At 50.1% G+C, this 23651-nt stretch overlaps 1 protein-coding gene across 2 annotated transcripts in view; it reads left to right on the forward strand.

The window, feature by feature from the left end:
• Positions 1 to 23651, forward strand: part of USP7 (ubiquitin specific peptidase 7) — a 61988-nt gene that overhangs the window by 34740 nt on the left and 3597 nt on the right. For both annotated transcript variants that reach the window (XM_044746446.2, XM_014849947.3), the window contains 24 exons: positions 697 to 895; positions 2762 to 2900; positions 3538 to 3626; positions 5841 to 5949; positions 6868 to 6998; positions 7485 to 7539; positions 8565 to 8645; positions 8746 to 8836; positions 11455 to 11537; positions 13407 to 13516; positions 14757 to 14913; positions 15867 to 16011; positions 16323 to 16453; positions 17270 to 17404; positions 17849 to 17950; positions 18087 to 18192; positions 18989 to 19081; positions 19170 to 19237; positions 19603 to 19703; positions 20597 to 20750; positions 21318 to 21385; positions 21873 to 21981; positions 22074 to 22151; positions 23115 to 23215. In XM_044746446.2, coding sequence (XP_044602381.1) covers positions 697 to 895; positions 2762 to 2900; positions 3538 to 3626; positions 5841 to 5949; positions 6868 to 6998; positions 7485 to 7539; positions 8565 to 8645; positions 8746 to 8836; positions 11455 to 11537; positions 13407 to 13516; positions 14757 to 14913; positions 15867 to 16011; positions 16323 to 16453; positions 17270 to 17404; positions 17849 to 17950; positions 18087 to 18192; positions 18989 to 19081; positions 19170 to 19237; positions 19603 to 19703; positions 20597 to 20750; positions 21318 to 21385; positions 21873 to 21981; positions 22074 to 22151; positions 23115 to 23215 — 2635 coding nt within the window. The remainder of the gene's footprint in view (positions 1 to 696; positions 896 to 2761; positions 2901 to 3537; positions 3627 to 5840; positions 5950 to 6867; positions 6999 to 7484; positions 7540 to 8564; positions 8646 to 8745; positions 8837 to 11454; positions 11538 to 13406; positions 13517 to 14756; positions 14914 to 15866; positions 16012 to 16322; positions 16454 to 17269; positions 17405 to 17848; positions 17951 to 18086; positions 18193 to 18988; positions 19082 to 19169; positions 19238 to 19602; positions 19704 to 20596; positions 20751 to 21317; positions 21386 to 21872; positions 21982 to 22073; positions 22152 to 23114; positions 23216 to 23651) is intronic.

Raw genomic sequence — 23651 nt, forward strand, 5'->3', positions numbered from 1 at the left:
GCAGTTCCTCGAATTGGCCTTGGCCTTGTTGTGTACCTTTCATGGTTTATACTGTTCAGGTTGAAGAGAATACCAGTTTCTTTCTTTTTTGAAAAAATATTCTCCTTAGGGAGTCCAGGCTGGTATTTCACAAAAATCGTGAACTAATGAAGTTGACATTTATTTTTAGGCTAACTTCTTAGCAGTCCTGCCTCTCGCCAGCGCTGCGCTGCTGCGGGAGGGGCTGTCGCCTGCTCCCTCCCAAGGCCGCGCGCCGGCAAGCTCCAGCCCCTCGCCTTCTCCCGACTCACCCAAGTCCGAGCCTTTTTCTTCTCCTCCACTGGTCCTGTCCTTGGACAGGTGTCACACGAGCCATTTCATTGCTTCTCCTGAGTCCCTCCACTCACTGAGGATCACGTGGAAAGTCCGATAGAGCAGCCTAGATGTTCTTGTCCTGCTGAGCTCTGCAATCTGGGAGGGAAGGCAGTGTGTGTTGTTAGCCCTCTGAGTTGTGGATTTCGTTCACACAGAAGCTGTATGTTATCTTGCTGTTGTAGGTTATTGATAAATTAGAAACGACACTCTCAATTTGCCAAAGACTTAGGCTTTAGCAGTCAGGTTGTGGTTGTGTAGACTAGTTCATCCCAAGTGTTTTGGTGCTTTCAGTGTTGTTTCCCCGTGCCCGGGCTCTGAGACTGACGCAGTGTTTTCTTGCAGACACGAGTTGGCGCTCCGAGGCAACCTTTCAGTTCACTGTCGAGCGCTTCAGCAGACTGAGTGAGTCGGTCCTTAGCCCTCCGTGTTTTGTGCGAAATCTGCCATGGAAGATTATGGTGATGCCACGCTTTTATCCAGACAGACCACACCAAAAAAGCGTAGGATTCTTTCTCCAGTGCAATGCTGAATCTGATTCCACGTAAGACGGTTTAAATGATGCAATTACAAATCCACAAATAGTTATAATACCTTATCGGAAGCCAAATTTGATCAGCCTGACTCTTTCTGAATTTCTTTTTGAATTTCCTTGCTGCCTCTACATAGCCCTTTGATTTTAAATTAGATTAAATACATTTCCCTCTTTAAAACTCCACTGGTAGGTATTATATCCAAACTAGAAATGGTGTGTGTTTTTCTTGCAAATGAAAATTGAAGTTTGCGTGTTAGAGTCTGCTAGCCCATGGAACGCGGAATCGGCCCACCTGCACCAGCTGACTCCTGGATTACCAGGCTGAATTCTTAGTCTACCAGTAACTGCCTGAGGGGAAAATTCTGGTTGAGGAAATTCCTCAGGCCCGACATCCTCTTCATGGTGTGTTAACCAGTTCCCTGTGGGTTACTCAGAAAGTGCAAATTAAAACATTCTTTCAGGGTTTTACAACATGGGCCTTTCTGGCTTATTTTGGAAAAACTTTTTTTTTATTCATGTAATTTCTGAAAAGAGGCATATATAAAATGTCTTAGAATTGAGAAAAGTCTTGGTGGTCCCTCTGTTCAGATGAAACTAAAGATTAGAGGCTTCACATTTTCTCCCTCTTGATTCCATCTCAAAAGTTTGCCTTTTCCCCTAAAAACTGTCACTGTCCAGCCTTTATCAGAAGCCCATTGTCTGAAGACAGACAGTGTTTGAAGGGATCCTGGATCACTGTGCCCCCTGTCTCATTCCACATCCGAGAGTCCAGGAAAGCTGCTTGCTTGGGCCGTGTCCATCCAGTCCCCCTGCCACCTCCAGGTGGGCACCCTCCATGAAGACTGGTCCCCAAGGCACCGGCTCCAGCTGTTCGTCAGAGCTTCAGGGAACACAGTTCATTGTGTTTTTCTTTTGACTTGAGTGTTTAAGAAGTGCCAAGCCAATCTCGTGGTGCGGCCAGGGCCTGTATAGGGGTGACGATTTTTTCTTTCTGTGTTCACCTTATGACCTCATCTGATGTTCGGCTGGATTTTAGTCCAGCAGACAACTGTACCCGAACAGGAGTTTGGAAAAGCAGCGAGCGTCTGCCCTGCGCTTGTCGTCGAGTCTGCAGCCAGGGCAGAGTGCGCTGCGACATTCCTCTATAAAGCTCCACCATAGTCGTAAACTTTGAGTGGACTTTGAAAGTGGTGTATCTTTTTGGTTTTTAAACATTTTAAGCATTGGTCCGGGGGCCCCGAACTTGACTGCACCCACAGTCGTTTCTTCTGCGGCTTGTGCTTTGGGGCCCAGCTTGGGGTTCTTCGGGAGCCCCCAGCACAAGCCTGCCGGGCAGCCTGTGTGACAGGTGCTCTGGGGGGACTGGAGAGCCACAGAACCTGCGAGCTTCAAGGGCACGAGGGACACCCAAGGGGACACCTTTATTAGGAAATCCTAGGGCTTTCTTAAGTCTGTTCATCTAAAAAAAAAATAAAATTATCAGTTTTTTCTTTTTTATTCTTTTCAAATCGTATCCATAATAGATACTAGAACCAAAAAGCTGTAGTCTCTTACAAAATCTAGGACCAGTATTCCAAGTTCAGAAACTTGTATTTTATAGATATCAATCAAAAAAACTTGGCTTAAAACTTCTTAGAAGTTAAAAAATAAATAAAACTGTGAGTTGGATCACTACACCACAGGCTGCTTCCGGGGCACCCCAAACCCTGTTAGCTTCTTTCTCCATTAAAGATAAACATATCTCCCGAACTCCCATCCCGCCAAAAAAACTAGAGAAAAAGGAAAATCAGTATGGGAGTTTTTGTGCGTATTTTTAAAAGGCATAAACCTCAGTTAGATATCAGCACTCAGGCTTAGATTCTTCTCTCTGGACAGGTCGTGGTCTTGTCACGCACAGGCAGTGCTGAAGATCATAAACTACAGGGACGACGAGAAGTCCTTCAGTCGTCGCATTAGTCACCTGTTCTTCCATAAAGAGAACGACTGGGGATTCTCCAATTTTATGGCCTGGAGTGTAAGTACCAGCGCATCCAGACTGGAGAGCCTGAGCGTTAGTCCGTGTTGCTATAGTTCTTTTATTCTTCAAATCCTTCTCTTCGTTTTGGAATCAAAACGTTTGCTTAAAGAGTTGGACAGGCATCTGAAAATGTTTCCTCCACCTTGCTAGCTGAGGTTTTTAGCAGCCGCAGGACTTGTGTCAGGCGCTGTAAGGTAGTCAGTAGCTTTCCCCGTAGGCCAGATTTCCTTCAAAAGAAATGCTGGCTGGGGCTCTTTCCTGAGCCAGGCGTAGCGTGGAGTGTTCACACAGTGGCATTACTTCCCGAGGCTGTCATCTCGGCTGCTCCTTGCAGAGGTGGCGGCCACTGGAGCGTCCCCACGCCCTGCTCCGATGAGCAGGCACCAATGCTTCCAATCCGTGCTCTGGCGCGGAGCCCCGATGCCTCGGGCCGCCCCCTGAGGAGCCAAGCTTCTGCGGTTTTTGTTCAGAGGACACTTTTTAGGACAAATCACAACACTGCAGAACTAGAAGCGCCATTTGGGTGTTTGAGAAAGTAGTATTTTAATCTGTGAAGTCCAGGGTAACTGTGTCTTTGGAATGAAATGAGTATTTGAATCTTCTCACACAAGTTGGATATTCTCCTCTTTTATAGGAAGTGACTGATCCTGAGAAAGGATTTATAGATGATGACAAAGTTACTTTTGAAGTCTTCGTCCAGGCCGATGCTCCCCATGGAGTTGCGTAAGTTTCCCCTTCATTGGGTGCTATTAAGAAATGTCTTTTGTGCTGTGGTCAGAGAGGCGTTAGCATATTAACAGATGCATATGTTCAGCAGACGAGCCCCCTCCGCTCGCCTGCCCCTTGGCACACATGTGCAGGATGCGTAGATGTGTGTGCCAGCTTCACGTTCGTTCCTTTGTTTAGCAGAGTGATGGAGCAGTTTCCCTATGTCGGACCGTCCTGTGCACTAGGAGTGTAATTCTGGTCGACGAGACAGCCATGGGTTTCTGTCCTCAAAGAACGTACAGACTGGTTGAGTGGAGGAGTTAAGACCAGTCTGTAAATAACCACAACAGGAGATGCTCTGTTCTTATTTGAAGATGGCGGGCATGTGAAAATCTGAGAGTGGCCTCAGTGTGCGCTGCTGGGGAAGCAGGGGCGGGTTGAGCACTGCTGATGGGTTGAGGTGGCGAGTGAGGTAACGGGGCCTGGAGGAGGACCTGCGGGGGACGCTTCCGTCACTCAGTCCAGGGAAGTCTGGGACAAGAGAAGGGTTTGGCCTTAAAAAATGTATGGGATTGGGTCACTTGTTGACAAGGAGGGATAACAACAGAATTTGGCGGTCGGTAGAGCAACATTAAAGACACCAGCAGTGAAGTTTGGGACCGGGCAGTGTTCAGGACAGTGTGGAGAGCGGACTGAGGGCTGACGGTAAGCTGGGACCAGCTAGTAAGAAGACCAGCGACCTTTTGAAGGCCTAAGGGTGAAACCACAAGACGCTGGGATTGGGGGAGGTGTGCAGTGGCAGGCGCCAGCCTTTTGCTCATGTCCTTTTCCTCCTCATGTGGCCCTGTCCTCTGGCGAGAGTGCCTGGGTGAGCTGGGTGGAGTGGGGCCGAGAGTGGGAGGGCGGCCGAGGAGGAGCTGTCTCCTAGGCCGGGTCCTGGCCAGCGTGGCCTGGGGTGGAACTGGGAATTTTTTAAACAGCAAAGATTTATTAGCTTTTATATTAATCGGGTTGATGCAGGAGGACTCAGACTTTTCTTAAGTGGCCCTTTCAAAACGTAGGCTTGAGTTGTGTTCCGATACCAGGAGTGCAGGGCAAAAACGAGGTTTTCTAGTTAAATTTTTTGTGGGTTCCCCCCCCCATTTTAAAAACCTTCCCCTCTATTTAATGATACATGTCTCTTGGCTAAAAAAGTGGCTCGGGTCTTTCAGCTTTACCAGTCAGAGCAGATTTCTTGCTTTAGTCTCGCTTGTCAAAACCTGGTCAGCCATTATCACCTGAATCTGTGACTGTAAAGTAACTGTCTGTAACTCAGGATTCTTGCATTTTCTTGCCAGTTTGTGAGATTATTTGCCCACACCTGCATTTTGACCAGGGCCATTGGTGAGCTGAGCGCGTCTGTAAGGCCTGGAGTCGCAGGGTACTGCTGCCCTGACCGCACGGCACATGTTCCCTGTGTTGGTCACGCTTGGTGGAGGCCACGTTTGTTCCTGTCTTTGCATTATATACAGAGGGAGGCGGGCGGGTGGTTCTGCTTTCAAGTGGCGTTCTCGTTAGCTTCCTGTTAGTACTTGGGGGGAGGTAAGGAAGGCAGAGGGGACTGTTAACTGAGAAAATCTGCCTTTTCTTCTAACCGACCACCAAGATAGCAGACCAAAGAGACAAAGCTCGAGGAGTTTAGAAGTCTGAACTAAATTTGCCAGTGTACGTGCCTGTCTTTTCCTGTATCTGTGACTCTGCGGAAGAGAGGGGTTTCTGCTGTTTCCATGTCTTGCTGACTACACCTGTGACCTAATGTGTGTGTAACAGAACTGCTTTTACGTTGGGGGTCGGTTTGATAGAAACACCCAGAACTTAATTAGTGTCTGAGTGCTATCTTGGTAAACGATGGTAGTGCTGCTGCTGGCAGACCGCGTTTCAGCTGCCTCTTGAGTGCTGGCCTTGAATTTACCCCTGTCCACGCACTTGTGACCATCAACATTGACCATTGAAGAGGGGCCGTGTGATGAGAACTCCTGGCCTTGGCGTCGTTGGTGCCTGGCGATGAGTTACTAGCCTGGAGGGGCACTCGGACTCCCGTCCCGGGTCAGGGTGGTGGGAAGGAGACAGTGGTGTGCAGCACTCAGGTGTGGGCTGCCACCCGGCGTCTCACCGAATCGCTGTCCACACCCTGCAGAAGCGAGGGGCCGTCCTGTGCCGTTTACCCTCAGCCTCACACTGATCTTGTAGGTGGGACTCGAAGAAGCACACGGGCTATGTCGGTTTAAAGAATCAGGGAGCGACTTGTTACATGAACAGCCTGCTGCAGACTTTATTTTTCACAAATCAGCTACGAAAGGTAAATGGATGGTATTTCTCTCCCTCAACCTTCTGCCCACCCTTTTCTCTCAAATGTTAGGAAGCAGCACAGTCCTCACCAAACGTGGCAGTGTCTCCTGCTCGAACCCTGGTGCTGTCTCTTGAGAGGGACCCCACTTCTATGCTTGTACAGAGCTCTCCCCCTCGGTGTTAGGGCACTTGTAAAGCTAAGCTGGGTGATCGAAAGTTGACTACCGCTCATAGACCTGACTTTAATTGTGCTAGAAATAATGCAAGACATAAACTGTTTTTAGATACGAACGTTATTAGCAGCAACATTTGAAAAGTTTTATATCAAAATTGATTAGTTGAAAAACTACTGGCTTCAAAGTCCGGTTTTCACCAATTGTGGATAAAACTTATTTTTATAAGTATTAATGAAAAGAATAGACGTCCCTTGAATCTAATGGAGGGTGGTGTTTGTACTTCAGGCTTGTCATCTGCACAGTATGAAGTGGCACAGATAGCGTGTGCTCCTGGTCCTGGGGACCACTGGCTGGTCTGCTGGCCTTTCGTATTATACTGGCACTGTTTCTAGACAGCAGCACTTAGCAGGGTAGGGTTATATTGTGGGAATAGCAGAGTGTGGGTAATTTCAGTGGCATTTAAGTTTCGTCAAATCTGTTGTTCCCAAGTAATGTTAAGTTAAAAACTGTTGCTCCGAGAAGTACAAAATAAATGGTTCTCTTTGGATGGGAGCTATAGGTAATTTTTAATATTCTTTTTTACTTTCTTGTATTTTCTAGATTGTCTCTAAAGACTTTCATGATTTTTAAAAAAACTTCCTGACCTGTTTGGGGGATAGTTAAAAGCCCTAGCAGCTGGCGTACCCATTGTGATATTAGACGTGATGCTTTCACGTGAAGTTCCATTTTCATTTCTGCGTCGATTCTTTTAGGCTGTGTACATGATGCCGACCGAGGGCGATGACTCGTCTAAAAGCGTCCCTTTAGCGTTACAGAGGGTCTTCTATGAGCTGCAGCACAGCGATAAGCCCGTAGGGACAAAAAAGCTCACCAAGTCCTTCGGGTGCGTATGGGGCCCGCCCGCCTGGTCGGCTGCCTGCTTTAGGGCGAATGAGCGGAGGGGGGAAGAACTGAGAGCATAGCGTAAGCACTGAATTAGGGCAGTGTTTTCGTCATCGCGCTTTGTCTGACCTCTTTGGAAAGAGAAATTTTGTTTTAGAATTTTGCATGAGAAATAATTCACTGGAAGTTTTACTTTTCAAGAAAAGGACGCACGGAGTTTTCAAACGTATATACAGTTACTTGCCAACATGACCTCCCGTTGTAGTAAGATTGTCAGAACAAGATAAACTTTTGACCATCTCGGTGTCCTGATAAAATTCAGTTTATCTTTGAATTATAACCCCCAAAAATAATGTTCTCAAAAAATGAATTTAAGAGTAATGGCTAATTGTGCAGTTTAGGTTTTTAAATCTACATTGATTGATAATTTACTCTCACTTGAAATTTGGCAGTTTTAATCATAAGTGTTTCGTTTTGTCTTTCTAAGGTGGGAAACTTTAGATAGCTTCATGCAACATGATGTTCAAGAGCTGTGTCGAGTGGTAAGTTTTAAGCCATAATTGTATCCTGCTTACATGTAATTCTGAGGCACTGTCAGAAGTTGCTACCAAGTGAAACCTCAAACCTACTTCACGTCACTGTCACTCAGACACGCCCATCTTGTTCAGGACCAAAACGAGGCTAGGAGGAAGAGGCAGCATCTATCTAGTTTAAAAGCTAGAAAGAATGGAAAAAAAGGATGATTCTTTGAAGGTGAAGTGTGAGGGGGATTAAATTTCAATATAGTAGGAAGTGTCCTTTAGCTTGTTCAGTTGGGATGTCCGTCTGAGTTGTTAATCAGAAACAGCAGGTTGGCCTGCGTGGCTGTCCTGGTTGTCCTCCTACACTTTAGAACAGTGGCTCTGTTCTTACTCTGCAGCCTCAGGCCCCTCCTTCACACAGAGGTTCTTACTGAGGCAGACCTCTGTGTGGGGGGTCCTCCCCCAAACCATCTTGTCACTAACAAATTCCCATTCTTTCAGTCGTGATGAAAGAAAGACACCCACACACATACCTACACACACACACACACACACACACACACACACACACACAGGAAATGGCTATTCAAGGTGATTGGCTGGGCAAGGTGTGTTTTCTTTTTTGCAGCACTAGCTGGATTGAATCCAGTTCATTAAATATCCATGGACAAACCAGTCAATCCTGTTGACAGGCTCAACCTCATTAATCTCTTGGTGTGGACCAATACGAGTTAAGTTTAGTGCTCAATTTACATGCTTTTCCACGGAGGTAAAACGAATATAAAAAATGCTTCTAAAGGCACTACAGATTACTAATTCATCCCAAGGCTGTATAAAGGGTTAATCTCAACTGTTGCATGTAGATATTTTTGTAAATATCCAACCAAGGAAGAAGATCTTGTATGTTTTTGATAATTGCATGCCCAAGGTCATAATATTTATAGTCTAGAATTTCTTTGACCATTGAAATTTCCATAGTCGAGTTTCAAATTACTGTATATTAATTAAGTATAAAATTTTCTTAAAGCCAAAACTTTCTTTTCCAGTTGCTTGATAATGTGGAAAATAAGATGAAAGGCACGTGTGTAGAAGGCACCATACCTAAATTATTCAGAGGCAAAATGGTGGTACGTGATTATCAGTTTAAAAGAATGGTTTTAGAAGATTTTTGCGATGCGAGTATTTTGACAATTAATACTCAAGGCGTCTTCTTTTCCTTACTTGTAGTCCTATATCCAGTGTAAGGAAGTAGACTATCGGTCTGATAGAAGAGAAGACTATTATGATATCCAGCTAAGTATAAAAGGAAAGAAAAACAGTAAGTTCTCAGTCCACGATGGCACGGCCTCTCGATGCTTTCTCTTTTGTTTCATGCTTCATTTACACAAGCGATTTTCATTGAAATATGGCATAGATAGAGAAAACTGCCCAAATCGTGAGTGTCGAGCTCATGGAGTGAACGAGAAACAGAACGTTTGCCGGCCCGGGTGTTGGTCCTTGCCGGTCGCCACCTCCCCCTCCTCAGAGGAAACCTATCCTGGAGTATTTTTGTGTCTTTTAAATATTTACGGACACGGAATCACGTAGGGTGTTGTCTCTCATGTCATCTGCTCAGCGTTCTATCTGTGCGATTCATCCGTGTTGGGAGGAGCAGTGGTGTCATCATTTTCATCACTTCATATGAGTGTATCAGAACTTTTTGGAACTGTTTTTCCTCTTGATAGATCTTTGTGTTTTCCGTGGGAGGCTGTTAGGCATAAGGCTCACTGTCTCCAGTGCACGTATGTTTGCGGTTACGGTGAGCGGAGTGCTGGCTCCTAGGGTACGCACGTGTTCAGCAAGGTTCCCAAATCTGCTTATCGGTTTTGGCCCCCCCCGCCCCAGAGCTCGAGTTGTCCACGTCCACACCAGAATTGTCGCTTGTCAGACTGTGAACATTGTGGTGGCAGTGTGGTGCCGCCTCGGTTTGAACCTGTGTTTCCCGGAAGATCACTGAGACGGCCATCTTTTCAAGCGCTTACTGGCAGTTTGGGCATCTTAGTGAGCGTATGGGGTATAGTTAGTAATGACGTCACGTCCTCGTCTCCTCATTCTCTCGCTGGTTTCTGATCTGTCTCTGTCCTCATCATGGGCTGTGTTTTCCGCTCCTTCGCGTGTCTGGCCCTCTTCCCGGATCACAGCTTTGTGATCTGTATCTTGCTGGGTGTCGGATGTGGGTAACTGTCGTTCTGGGGCGCGGTGAAGTCACTCGAGAGCAGCTCGGTTCTCTGAAGGCCTGTTTTCAGGCTTTGTCAGGTGGGAGCACCGCAGCTCTTAGTTTAGGGCTGATTTGTCCTGAGACCTGAGGTGGCAGCTCTCTGAGTTCCAGCCTGAAGTCACGTGTCCAAGGTTGTCCACTGTGGCTGGAGGGAACGTAGACTGTCCCAGGCCAGTGTGAGCTCTGGGGACCATCCCCCCGATCTTTTTGGTGGTTCTTCCCCAGCCCTAGGTAATTTCCTCTCTACTCACTGACAGTACTCCCTGACGGCTCCAGGAGAGCCCTCTGCCCGTCGCTGAGCTCTCCTCCTGTGCCGCTTTGTCCTCGCGGGCCCTCCCTCCCACAGATTCCAGCCGCCGTGGGTCCTCAGATTCTCACGGTTGTCCTCTCAGTCCCTCTGGAGACTCTGGCCCTGGTCGGGGTTCTCGTCCCTGTGCTGCAGCCTGGCCACGCCACACGGTGACCGGGCAGTTGAGGGGCCCTCTCGGGTCACCGTCCTGCACTGCCTGTTGTCCAGTGTATGTGGTTTTCCCCGTGGTCCGGTGTCCTGTCATTCACTGCAGGAGAGTGAGTGTGGTTCCTGTGGTCCAGTCCTCCTTGTGTCTGGACACTGCTTCTGGGTGGATTAGCGAGACCTTCCACCAGTGTGGGCCTGCCTTGCACTCTTTCAGTGTTGCCATTTGTTTAATGGGATTTCATAATTTTAGTGAAACCCAGTGTTATCAGTCTTTCCTTTTGTGTCCTAAGAACATGTGGCCTGAAGTCCTAAGATACTCTTATCTGTTATTGTTTTATCTTTTCTGTTTATCAGCAATCCACCTGGGATAGTGTTTTTCCCATGTGATGGGGGGTCGACATTGATCCCCACCCCTGCCCTCCCGTGTGGACATCGGTGGGGGGGTGCGAGGGGAGACCCACGTGTGCCTCATTGCTCTGCTGTCAGCCGTTCGTGTTTGTGTAGATGTTTCTAGACTCTTTCTTCTTGTTATCCTTGGGTGAATTCTACATTCTTTCTTATTTTCAGCCTTATTGTGGTTTAATAGACACATATTATAAGATATTTAAAGTGTACGCCATGATTATTTGGTACATATTACGTTGTGAAAGGATTGCTCCCATCGAGTTAGTGAACATGTCCATCACCTCACTTTTTTTTTTCTTTGGTGAGAACATTTAAACTCTACTCTTAGCAAATTTCACTTATATGATGGAGTGTCGTCAACTCCAGTCACCGCATTAGACATAGATCCTCAGTCCTTTTGCATCTTAGAGCTGGAAGTTTGTGCCTTTTGACCAGCCTCTCCTTATTTCCCCCATCCCTGGCCCCCACATTCCTACTCTCTTTCTTCATTGTCTTAATAATTTTAGCTTTATAATAAGTGTTTTGGTCAAAATTGGTACTTCACAGTTAGTTGATTTTGTTATTAAAACATTGACCCCATGTTATCGTTTGTAACACCTTTAGGAAACGACGTTAGTGTCCTTAGAGTGTCGCCCTCTGCTGGGTCGGGAAGGTGGGGATACGCGTGGAACTCGCCTCCCATGGAGGCTGCACGTTACTGCTCGGAGCGGCCCTTGCACCTGCTCTTCCCGGGCGTTCCCCAACACGCTGGGTTGGCTTATTGTAGTCGAAGCTTTCCTGATGATTTGGCTCACTTTGCTCTCTTTCTCTCTTGAAGTATTTGAATCATTTGTGGATTACGTGGCAGTAGAACAACTCGATGGTGACAATAAGTATGATGCTGGCGAGCACGGCTTGCAGGTAACGTGGAAACTCTGTACTCGTGTCCCGTGTGACTTTTCACTTTGTTTTCAAACCTCTTGCGTAATTGAGAACTAAAAACTCACTTGCACCTTTTCATGGGCTGCTAGGATTTTCTCTCTTAGTCTGACCTTATATTTTAGAGAGCCCTGAGCGTGCCTCGATGGAGTTGAACGGGATGGGAGGGAAGGGTCGGCAGGAAGTTCAGGTGCAGCTTGTTGGAGGCCCGTCCCTGTGTCTGAAGACGTTTTCCTCAGTTCTCCCAGGCATCGCTAGAATTTTTCAGTCACTTGGACTCTGTTTTGCTTTTTTTGTGATGGAGTTCCAGTTTTCTGAGGATCACCACCTCTAGAATGTTCTGTTACTTGCTGTATGAATACTTGGTGTCCCTGCTTGTTTACCCCATGACCCCACGGGGACTCTGGGCTTCTGGCAGAGCAGTGAGCATTGGGAAGAAGCGGCCAGTCCGTGATCTGTAGAGGGATGTGGTCGGTGGATCTGCAGCGTCCTCATGCATCCAGCCGTCCAGGGTCTGTGTGGCAGCCTCATAACCTTGACTCACTGGCTTAACTGATTTACGGTTTTCCAGACCGTCTTCCAGACCATTTACCAAGGCTGCCTTTATAATTCATGGTGCCAACGTACCCATTTTGCAATGGGCCACAGATCTGTTATTTTCCTCCTTGGTCGGGCCGCTCAGGACGCCAAGTTGTAGATCAGAAAGTCACTTTGCAAACATGCAGTTGGATATTAGGAAATACTTTCAGTCAGCTCACAAGGATTGCCCTTATCCACACTGAATGTTTTAGAGTCTGGGTGAACAATACGTGTGTTAGACTCCTAGTCTCAGTGACAGTGGTGGAGGAACAGAATTATTTTATTCAGGTTGTATTAAAACCACGCCATTGCTTTGTGTGGCAGTAGGTTCCTGGGTTTTTGTTTTTCTTTCCAGAGATAACCCTGTCCTCTTAAATACGCTAATGTACATCCGAGAGCATGGCCAAATAGGTGTGCACTGTCACAGCCACCGGTTCCTCCAGGTGGACCTCGCTAGCAGGTGTTGAGAATGAGGGCTGCAGCTCAGCAGGGAGGTCTGAACTGGACATCCAGCGTGTGGAGCCCCCCTGGCCGCCTGGCAGGGGTTGACTTTGGCAGAGGCTTAGTGAGGAAAACAAAGTGGGCTGAGGTGCGGCAGAGATGGAGCGTGAGGAGGGAGAGCCGTGGAGCCCCGGGTCCCTCCGGAGAAGGGCATGTCTGGAAGTCGGGGGTGTCCTGCAGCACAGAGAATGGCAGTGAAGGGCCTTGCCGATAGTGACACAGAATGTTCTCTAGACGCGGGATCGAACAGTACGCCCCGAGCGTCTGCTCCACAGCACGAGCCTCCTTCCGTGAGCGTCAGCACGTCAGGGAGAGGCACCTGGTCCCTGCTGGTCCTCCCCACCCGGAACTGTTGACCTGTGCTTGTTCAGAAGGTCGGGCGCCGTCAGTACACCTAATCTGACATAATTGGAACCAGAGGCTTCTGCTTTTCCATTTCGTGATTTTTGCATATTTCTCATATTGTTTAATGACAGAATAATAAGGCAGGAGGTGACTAAGCCTTACTTTACTTAACTCTTCCCTTGTTGCCGGTCCTCAGGATAGAACATAGTCCACACTGAGAGGGGCTGTCGCACACAAGGTGTGGCAGCATTATTTTAGTAGCAGCCGGACACGGATCCGACAGAACACTTGAGAGGATCCTGGGTGGAAACCAGACCCCCACCTCTCCCCACCAAAGGCCCAGCGTGTCCCACTCTCGGAAACACTATTGCTTTCATTGCCTCAAGCAGAGGCGAACTAAACGTGCATTTCTTTTTCTGTGTTCAGGAAGCAGAGAAAGGTGTGAAATTCCTAACGTTGCCACCAGTGTTACATCTGCAGCTGATGAGGTTCATGTATGACCCTCAGACGGACCAAAACATCAAGATCAACGACAGGTAATCTGGGGCGGGCTTGAGATGGAGACGTGGTCGCCGTCCTGCTGGGGCTTCGCCTCAGGGCTGTGGTCGGTGTCCACAAACTCTCTTTAAAGGGGTCATTTCACTAGGAGATTTCGAGGTGCCCCCTCCGTATCCCTCTCGAGAAACCCTGTCCCCTCCACCCGGGGCCAAATGGGAGTCCGTGTGAGGAGAGGGCACTTTCTGCCTTCCCCCAGAGGTAGACGTTGATTTCAGTGGATTTGTTAAATAGGCCTCTCCAGTGTTTTCTAGTCTGAGTCGGTGCTGAGTTTTAGAATGCAGAGTTTTTCCCCTGATCGGGCTGAGTACCAGCCATGTGGAGTAGACTCGAGGGAGAAGGTGGCCCCAGTCAGGTGACCAGCACCTGCGGGCCTTCGCTGTGGAGCAGATAAGAAGCCAGCCGGTGGGCAGCCTGCAGACCATGTCCTGCCTGCTGGTGTGTTTCTATAGGTCCTCACCTTAGTTTTGTTTTTATTGGAATTAGTTGCCAATATTTAAAAAAATCATGAGATTTCCCATAAAAGTCCAGATTTCTGGCATCTTTTAGGAATTCAGAACATTTGGCAGCACTGAGCCAGATTTCCCGAGGGCAGGGTGGCTGGCGCTGTGTGGCGGCCGCCCCTCAGTGCCCAGTGCGCATGCTCTGCCGCTCCGTCCTCACCTCCTGTCCCTCCCTTCCTGCCTCGGGGCACTCCCGATGATGAATTTGACCGTGTAATTAAAATGTTTATGGAGCCAGTAATGTAAAAACAAGTCGAGTTCAGGATGTCTTTAGAAATCACAGGGTGGGGATTATTTTTTACGTTTTTTCCGTCTCCAACTTTATCTTTTCCACCTTTCTCAAACCTGCAGGATATCCTTAGTGGTCTGAGTCCCGGACCATCAGTCACTCATTAATACATTCGGAATTACCCACTTCCTGGAAAAGGCTGTGTTTACCACAAAGACTGACTTGTGTAATATCTTTGAATTTGAACTTAAAACCTGTTAGGTGTCTCTGCTTGGTAGGCATTTTCCTCATGTCTGGCGTCAGGTTTTCTATCGACATGTGAATAACTCATTCTGATGAGCAGGAGCCACCTCAGAAGTAGCTCATGGAGCCCCCACTCAGATCCACCCCTCCCTTTCCACCTGAGTGTGGGCCAGTAAATACGGCCTGAAGGTGAAATAGTTCACGTGTAAGTGAAACTGCGATTTCTTTAAAAATGCTTTTCAATAGGTTTGAATTCCCTGAACAGTTACCGCTCGATGAATTTTTGCAAAAAACAGACCCTAAGGACCCTGCCAACTACATTCTCCACGCGGTCCTGGTTCACAGTGGAGACAACCACGGCGGGCACTACGTGGTGTATCTCAACCCCAAAGGGGATGGCAAGGTGAGTGCGGCAGCACAGGGAACTCAGGCTGCGGGCGCCTGCGGCCTGTCCTCTTCCCCCTGATGGCCTTGATGGCGGACGAGTCCTTCCTGGCCTGTGATTGATCCGTATGTTCTCACGTAGATTAAGTCACTGATCCTTTAAAGGTGCATAGTAAATTAGTGATTGGACTTTAGTCGGACTTTATATCTGCTACGAGGCACTTTATTTTCCACTTATGAATACCAAGAGGACAGTGATCCACGGCCTGGGCATGGGCAGGGGTGGCGGCGTGGGTTGCGTGTTACTTTGTGTGTCCCGCTGTCGGTGCTGCATAATGCACCGTCTCTCCCTGGTTCCCATGGCGCTCATTGCGTGGTTTTCAGGGAGCAGAGGCGGGTCTCAGGTCTGCGTCCCAGCGCACAGGGCCAGGGAGGAACAGCACAGGCTGAGCCCGCCTAGCTCTTGCTGAGGGCATCTGATGGAGAGACCCCAGCACCAGACCCGTGTGAACCTTTACCCGTGGATCGAGTGCCATTTAAAAGGACTCAGTCCACGACGACGAGATGGGCGGCTAACTGTTGGGTGCCAGCTCTGCTGACTCAGCTCAGGCGGGCCCTTACTTGCTGTCATAGCACGTCATGAGAGCAGGTCAGATGTCCCGGTCAGTGCTGGGACCCACCATAGCCTTTCAGTTCCACTGGCTGGGCTAGCTGCACTCTCCATGGCTCTTGATTCTGTGGAGAGTTGTGGCATTGGTAGATTGAACGTCAGTGGAAACGGGCTGTTTGAATAGATGACAGAGTTGCCACTGGGTGAGCATCAGCCGTCCCCCCGAGTGTCGGGTGAGGAAGGCGGGAGATACGATGTGTAAGAGGGCTGCATCAGGTTGCGCCCTTTAGGACAAAGTGCCCGGTAGTCGTGGCCTTGTCCACGCACCTGTCTCCCGCTCACGCCCCTCATGCCCTTTGCAGTGGTGTAAGTTTGACGACGACGTGGTGTCGAGGTGTACGAAGGAGGAGGCCATCGAGCACAACTACGGGGGCCACGACGACGACCTGTCCGTGCGGCACTGCACCAATGCCTACATGCTGGTGTACATCAGGGAGTCGCGGCTGAGTGAGTAGGGCGCTTGCCACGGCACGCGGAGCTGCACCGCCGGCCCCGGCTCTCCACTGCTGGGTGCTTAGGCCGCGTTACCGGGGACCTCAGCTGTGTCACCCGTCCACACCCCTTCGCCGCCGCTTCTGCCTTAGTCACGACGTTGAGAGGCTGGCTGGGGTGGGCTCGTGGGTTTTGATCTAGAGTCCTGGCACCAAGAAATTCCACTTGAGTGAATGCCTCTGTTAACTCTGACGTGAAAGTGGGATCCTCTAAGGAGGGGTGAGCAGAACCTGCACAAAGGTGAACAAAGGCCATCTGTCCTGCAGGTGAGGTTTTACAAGCTGTCACCGACCATGACATTCCTCAGCAGCTGGTGGAACGATTACAGGAGGAGAAGAGGATCGAGGCCCAGAAGCGGAAGGAGCGGCAGGAAGCCCATCTCTACATGCAAGTGCAGGTTAGCCTTTTAGTGTCACGTGACCCTCTGGTCCCCGGGCGGTGGGGCCCCTGCTGAGGGGAGTGGCTCTGGGGGCTTGGGGGACCTTGGGCTCCTTCCCGGGGGTTGTTGACGGACAGGCGGGGGGGTCCTGCCCTGTGCCGCTCTGGGCAGCTCCTTGAGCATTTTTAACTGAGCAACTGCTCAGGCCTGTTCCCCGATGGCATGGAATATCTGGATGTCAGTTGTGGGGTAAGGCGGTGGAGTGAGGAGGACTTAGGCCTCAGACAGAGCACCGACATGTCGGAGTGTTGAGCAGTGAGAGGGCTCAGGAGCAAAGGCCCCAGTGGAGGATGCGTCAGCAGGAGAGCTGCCGCCACGGAGAGCAGAGCCCGGGGCGCGGGGCGGGGGCAGACAGAGCAGGAAGGAGCCTCGCACCTTGAGGCGAGCTTCCAGGTGCTGGGGGTGCAGGATTCAGTTGCCATGTTGGGAAACAGAGGCATTTGTTGTAACCAGTTGCCTGCCTGGGAAAGAGGCCCATGGTGCGGGCTGGCTTTCTAATTCTTGGGGGTCCCCGCACACAGGGGTTTCCAGCTGGCGCTTCTGGCTGAGTGGAGTGACCACGCGGATATGAAGGTTCTCTCTCTTCCAAACCCTGGTGTAGTTCCAGGTCACTCTGGCACTTCCCTCCTTGCATCCTCTCAGGGAGGCTCATCGGAGCAGAAGACGAGCTGTTGTTAGCATTTCACTCTTGGAACTTAGTCTTGACCAGCGTTTGATCTTATGTGTCAGTTGTCAGATGTAAACTCGGTTCTGTGTTTTCGTGCGTGTGTTCAGATAGTCGCAGAGGACCAGTTCTGTGGCCACCAAGGAAATGATATGTACGATGAAGAAAAGGTGAAATACACTGTATTCAAAGTATTGAAAAACTCCTCGCTGGCTGAGTTTGTCCAGAACCTCTCGCAGACCATGGTGAGTGCCGCTCGTTCTGCTCACGGTTCATTGTGACTCCTGAGTCCCAGCTTCCTTCTTTCTGACCTCTGGGGTCGGCACTGTGTCCGCTCACTGCCCGACAGGTCGGGTGAGTGACCTGCGCTCATTTCCTTCTGGGCTGGGCCTGCTTTTGCCCTTTGACCTCATCTTTCAATAGAATCTCCAGTGAAGGAAGTTGAATGTGATCGTGAGTCTTCACCTTTGCAGGCACATCTCCCCACGTTTTTTTTTCTTTTTGTAAAATGGGCACTTTTGCGCCCTAAAATGATGCTAGTGATCCTGAAGGCAGAACACTGTTGTCCAGATGAGTGGGGAGTTCTAATTATGATTTTTTTGTTAGAATCATAGAATCATTACATTGATTCAGAATTATATTATGGGCTGATTTTGTTTGGCTTAATTTAATTTTTTTTTTACCCCTAGGGATTTCCACAAGATCAAATTCGATTATGGCCCATGCAAGCCAGGAGCAATGGAACCAAACGACCGGCCATGTTAGATAACGAGGCAGATGGCAATAAAACGGTGAGTGGTGGTGACCTGCCTCACGTGCGTGCTGCTGGCCCAGTTGCACAGACGTGAACGTTTTCTCAGTCCTCGCATGTAGCATTCCGCTCTCAGCCATTCGCGTCCTCTAACATCAGCGTCTCTTTGGCACTAGATGATTGAACTCAGCGATAATGAAAACCCCTGGACGATATTCCTGGAAACAGTTGACCCGGAGCTGGCCGCCAGCGGAGCCACACTACCCAAGTTTGATAAAGATCGTAAGTGCCCACCGCACACGCAGACCCCTTCAGAGTGGGGACGTGCGTTCGTGGACTGTCGCTTTGGACTCCCGGGGTTAAGCGTTCGTCCCTTGCAGAGAAGCCTGGTTAGTTCCACCAGTGCTCCTTGAGCCCCGCCGTGTCCAGGGCTCCTTGACGAACCCGAGTGGGAGCCGCTGGGTTCTGGTGTCGGGGAGTGAGGAGAAGGCGGGAGCTCTCTTGAGCCCCGTGTTCCATGCTGAGTCTCGGCCCCCGTGCTTTGCTGGGCTTCTGTTAAGGGCAGATAGTACGCATTTCGTGCTGGTGGGCCCCACGGCCTCTGCCTGCCCCTGCCTGCCCCTGCAGTGTGAAAGTGGCCCCAGCGAACGGGTCAGTGACAGGCTGACTGGAGTCCAGCACCAATTTACCAAACACGTGGGTCGGAGTTTGCCGACGCCTGCTGTAAAATGGTAGATTTTGTTGCTACAAGTGGTCACGTGTTTGGCAGAGACACTGCCGTTAAAGTGTTCCCATGGGAGCCTGCGGCTGGCCAGTTAGTGCCAGGTCTTAGGCTAGGAGTCCTAGTTCACTGCACTCGGTCCGATCTGCTGCCTCAGAGGCAGAGTTTGCCGCGGGGCTGACGTCTGGAAAGAGGCCGCACACAGGACCAGCCTCTCGAATGGACCCCACCTGACCTGGTGGCTTTTAGGTGCCGGAAGCTGTCGTTTCCACTGCTGACTAAGCTTCCTACAGATAGGTTTTTAAACAGCGTACTGAGTGGTAAGATGCTAACAAAATCTGTTTATTAACCTTGTAGATGATGTGATGTTGTTTCTGAAGATGTACGATCCCAAAACACGGAGCTTGAATTACTGTGGGCACGTCTATACACCCATATCCTGTAAAATACGTAAGTGCGGGCCACACTCGCCCTCTCGCCCCGTGCGCTCCAGTCTCGGGGGTCTCACAGCGGCGGGTTCTTGTTCTCTTTCGTCCAGGTGACTTGCTCCCGGTTATGTGTGACAGAGCAGGATTTCTCCAAGATACTAGCCTTATCCTCTATGAGGTTTGGAGGGTTTATCTTTCCACGGTCCCTGTGCTGGTGGTGTGTGGAGGGTGGCGTTGGTATGCAGGCCCTGGATTTGTTAGCGTTTAGCTGGTGGGACCTCGGGCACTCTGGAGTTGAGGATCACGTTAGTAGACTGTTTTACATTAAAAATGGTAGATTTTGTAACAAAAAACCACATTTGTGATTTTTTTTAACCAATTTAGGATCAGCGATTATTACATCTATGGATGCTAATGTTTCCCATTGGCATTTTAACTTACTTAAAGCGTAGGGCTGATAGAATTGGGTGTAGAGAAAATACAGTTACGGCCATGTTAAGCCACAAACGCTGCATTGTAACCATGTCATGTTTTTTACTCCAGGAAGTTAAACCGAATTTAACAGAGAGAATTCAGGACTATGACGTGTCTCTTGATAAAGCCCTCGATGAACTAATGGATGGTGACATTATAGTGTTTCAGAAGTACGTACTTTCCGGAGGCTTTCACCGCTTTGTGCTAATATGAGGAGCTTTTTTCATAAGCCCTGGAACCAGGAAACAAAGTTGTGTCTGGAGCCCGAGTGGCCTTGCGTTTGCTGTGTCTCAAGATGCTGACCAAAGTGGCCAGCGCTGGGGGTGGAATTGGGGCCAGTGAACGTTATCATCACTTAATGCTCTTGTTCCCTGAAAATGTCTGCAGTGAGCAGGGTGGCAGAAGTCTTTATGCAATACCAAAGTGGTTTTCCTTCCCTTGAAACATGAGATTTCTTAGACAGCACCTGCTTAGGCATTTCACTGAAATCTGCCTGCATGCGAGGCCGGCAGGTCTGTGATCTCAGACACTGTCTCAGAAGGCAGACTGACGTTGCTCTCGGCTTTTCCCTTGCTTGAAGCCGTCCGGCCAGGGCAGTCCTGAAAACGGGTTATGGGAGGCTGCGCAGTGCAGTGGCCAAGAGCAGGGCCTGGCGGTAAATATTTTAGACTCGCGGCTTCTCAGTCCTGCTGCCTTAGTGTGGGTGTGGTCATCTGCCGACTCCTGGGCAGAGAATGGGCTCTGCCACGTGCAGACTGCGTGGGCCCGGCTCTTCATCCTGAGCTCTTGCCCTTGTGTGCAGGGGAGGGGAGGGCACCATTCTGTTACTGTGTCGCGATCAAGAATGGAAAGCAGGCAGTGCTGTGCGGGGCTCAGAGCGCCCCTTCTCTTGGCTTCTCGTCCGGCGCGTTGGGTAGCTGGGGCGGGCTCCTGGCCGCCTCTGCCGTGCGCCTGCCGCCACACCCCGCCGTCTGCGTTGCTGCGGCCTGAGAGGTGATGCTGTCTTCTGCCGGTGAGCCCGGCCTGGACAGTGCTGCAGTCTGAAGACTTCTTTTTCCCCCAGGGATGACCCCGAAAATGATAACAGTGAGTTACCCACCGCAAAAGAGTACTTCAGGGACCTCTACCACCGTGTGGACGTCACCTTCTGTGATAAAACCATCCCAAACGACCCTGGATTCGTGGTCACGCTGTCCAATAGAATGAACTATTTTCAGGTATCCGCGAATGCTCTGCTCCCTTCAGATGCCACGCCGCAAGGACCGAGTTCTTGTTAAAAATGCCTGCTTGGGAGGCTGTGGTGGATTTGGGTCAGGAGGAGGGGTTGGAGGGGGTTGGCACTCACGTCGCCCCGGGGTCAGGAGCTGCTCCTTCACGGCCCCGTCCCCAGCGTGTGGCACCTTCTCAGCCCTCCAAGTCCTCTCCCCTGGGCGCGGTTTGGTTTCAGAGGGGATGGTTGTGACGGCTCTTCACTTCAGTTATAACATGTCAAGTGTGAACCATTAAAAAACTTAATTTTTCTAAAAAAATTAGAAAATAAATCTAGAGACCTCACCGTTAAAAGTGAAGGACCCTTTACATGTTACCGTCACCGGGTGTGCTGCTTCCGTGGTGACGTGTTAAGGAGTGTAGTTTATTCCTGTTAGTACATTTCTAGGGTGTTGAAATTCACCTGCTCACGTCGCACTGTTTTAAGAACGTAGGAGAATAAGTGATGGTGAAGTTTATTTGCAGTTTTCAGTTTGTTCCCCAGCATGTCCGACTCCTGCTCCTTTCCCTTCCAGGTGGCGAAGACCGTCGCACAGAGGCTCAACACCGACCCCATGTTGCTCCAGTTTTTTAAATCTCAAGGGTAAGCCTCGCGCGTGGACACCTGGCGTCTGGTCTGACTGCATGCTCTTCATGGTTCATCCAGACATCTTGAAACTAATTGTAACGAGTAGCCGGCCACTTCACCTGACATGCCATTTCTTGCTTAGTTTGAGTAGAGACTTGCCACCACTCACATCTTGACCACGCTACTCCAAGATGTCGGAGTAACTGACAGCCTCATCTAAAGCCAGACTGACTTTAGTTACATCATCAGTGCGTCTCCCATGTGTCCCGCTCGGTCCGTCCCTGCCAGGCTTTGTGTGCAGTGTCGCCATTGCAGCGAGCGTTCGGGTGTGACAGCCAGAGGGCCCTAGGACTCGGGGACCAGGAGCGTTAGAGAGAAGCCCTGTGCCAGGTCCACAGTGCAAGTGTAGGCGTGAGGCCAGGGGTGTGCTTGGGTGCTCGCTCACGGGGACTTGTGGCGGCCAATGAACAGGTCATGTGTTTCTGTGCTGTTTTCTCGTTAGGTATAGGGATGGCCCAGGGAACCCTCTTAGACATAATTATGAAGGTACTTTACGAGATCTTCTCCAGTTCTTCAAGCCTAGACAACCTAAGAAACTTTACTATCAGCAGGTATGAGTCCAAATTCACGTAACCTGGGTGCTAAAGAGAAGGCTCGGCCTTTGGGGACGCGCATCTCAAACGAATCTCTGTTTTCTTCACAGCTTAAGATGAAAATCACAGACTTTGAAAACAGGCGGAGTTTCAAGTGTATATGGTTAAACAGCCAATTTAGGGAAGAGGTAAGTTGTTTAACTGGTACGAATTTCTATTTTTCTGGGAGCCCGTTTATTGTTTCTCTCTCCCTAGACCTTGAAAAGTCAAACAGCAAAAGAAAGCCTCATAAGTGACAGTGTGCTAACGGCCGTCTGGCCGCAGAGTTTGAGAACATGGGCCCGGTGGCTGGTGGGGGGCTCTCTCTTCCCGCTCCTGCCACCCTGAGGCCTGGGGGCCGATGACCACATCGGGCTGCCCGCCCTCCGGAGCTCTTTCTTGCCGGTCAGCAGATCTTGACGTTGCTGCCCTGCTGCCTGGTCTGGGCAGTTTTTTCTCAGGCCCTTCTGCCTCAGCTGGGCCTCAGTGAGTGCAGGCCTGCGAGCAGAGCCACCTGTTACTCCACTGGGCGCGTGCTTCTGAGCTTAACTGCCGTGGCCACTCCAGCGTCTCTTGCTTGTTCCACCCGGAAGACGTGTCCAGCCGCACTTTGAGTGGCTCCTCCAGGAGTTCTCTGCCCCCTGGGACCTTCCTAGCTCCCCCAGTTTTGAGGGAGAGTTGAGCCACGTGCCGTGAACGTTCTCGCCAGGGTGGAACTGGTTGGCTGAAGCACAGAGGCCCCATCGGGCCGTGGTCTAGCTCAGCCTGCTGTCTCACTGTGCCGAGAATTGGGACAGGCCGTAGATGACCCCGCAGGGGGGTGATTCCTGGAGAAGCTGGCCTGTGAATGGCAAGGTGATTGCCTTTTGCCAAGTGGCCTTTCTTTTAAACTCGGCCGGTATGGGTGGGTCCCGAGTTCAGGTTGGGAGGTGGTCCACGAGAACTCACACCGGGGGTGGGGTCAGGGTGCAGGTAAAGTGGCAGGTGCTGGGCCAGCCGGAGACCCTTGGAAACTCGGCTGCAGGCTTTTATCTCCTCGAGCAGAGTTGGTTCATTGCAGCAAACCCTCTATGTCTTCTTTAAAGCCTTTGTTTCGTCTCGTCCCTTTTTAGGAAATAACACTATATCCAGACAAGCACGGGTGTGTCCGGGACCTGCTAGAAGAATGTAAAAAGGCTGTAGAGCTCGGAGAGAAGGCGTCAGGGAAACTTAGGCAAGTGTTTCTGGTGGGGGGCGGGGGGTGGAACCAGCCCTGGCGTGCAGCTTGTCCTTGGGAGTTGGGCCCGGCCGGAACCACGCGCGCTGTTGCCAGCCTCGTCTTTCAGCCTGTCCTTGGCAGCAGTCTGTGAATATTTCACAGTCGGCCATGTCTTCCTCCTTCTCTGCCCATACGAATCACTTGTAGTAAAAAGGGGTGGTTTAAGCCAAGCAGAGGAAGGATATGGTTGAAATAGAATGATAACCAAAACTGGGGAAAGCTAGTTGTATTTGAGAAATTGGGCCGCTCCTGATGAGCGTAGCCACCATCCAGGCCGTGGGAAGAAGCCTCGGGTGTAATGGGAGTCGGCTCGCGTGTCAGTTGCCTGTCAGTCCGCTGGCAGGACGAGACAGCCTTGGCTGTCTGGTTCCCAGAATGTCTTCTTCGTAAT

Source organism: Equus asinus, chromosome 14, assembly GCF_041296235.1.
Source record: "Equus asinus isolate D_3611 breed Donkey chromosome 14, EquAss-T2T_v2, whole genome shotgun sequence".
Lineage (NCBI taxonomy): Eukaryota > Metazoa > Chordata > Mammalia > Perissodactyla > Equidae > Equus > Equus asinus.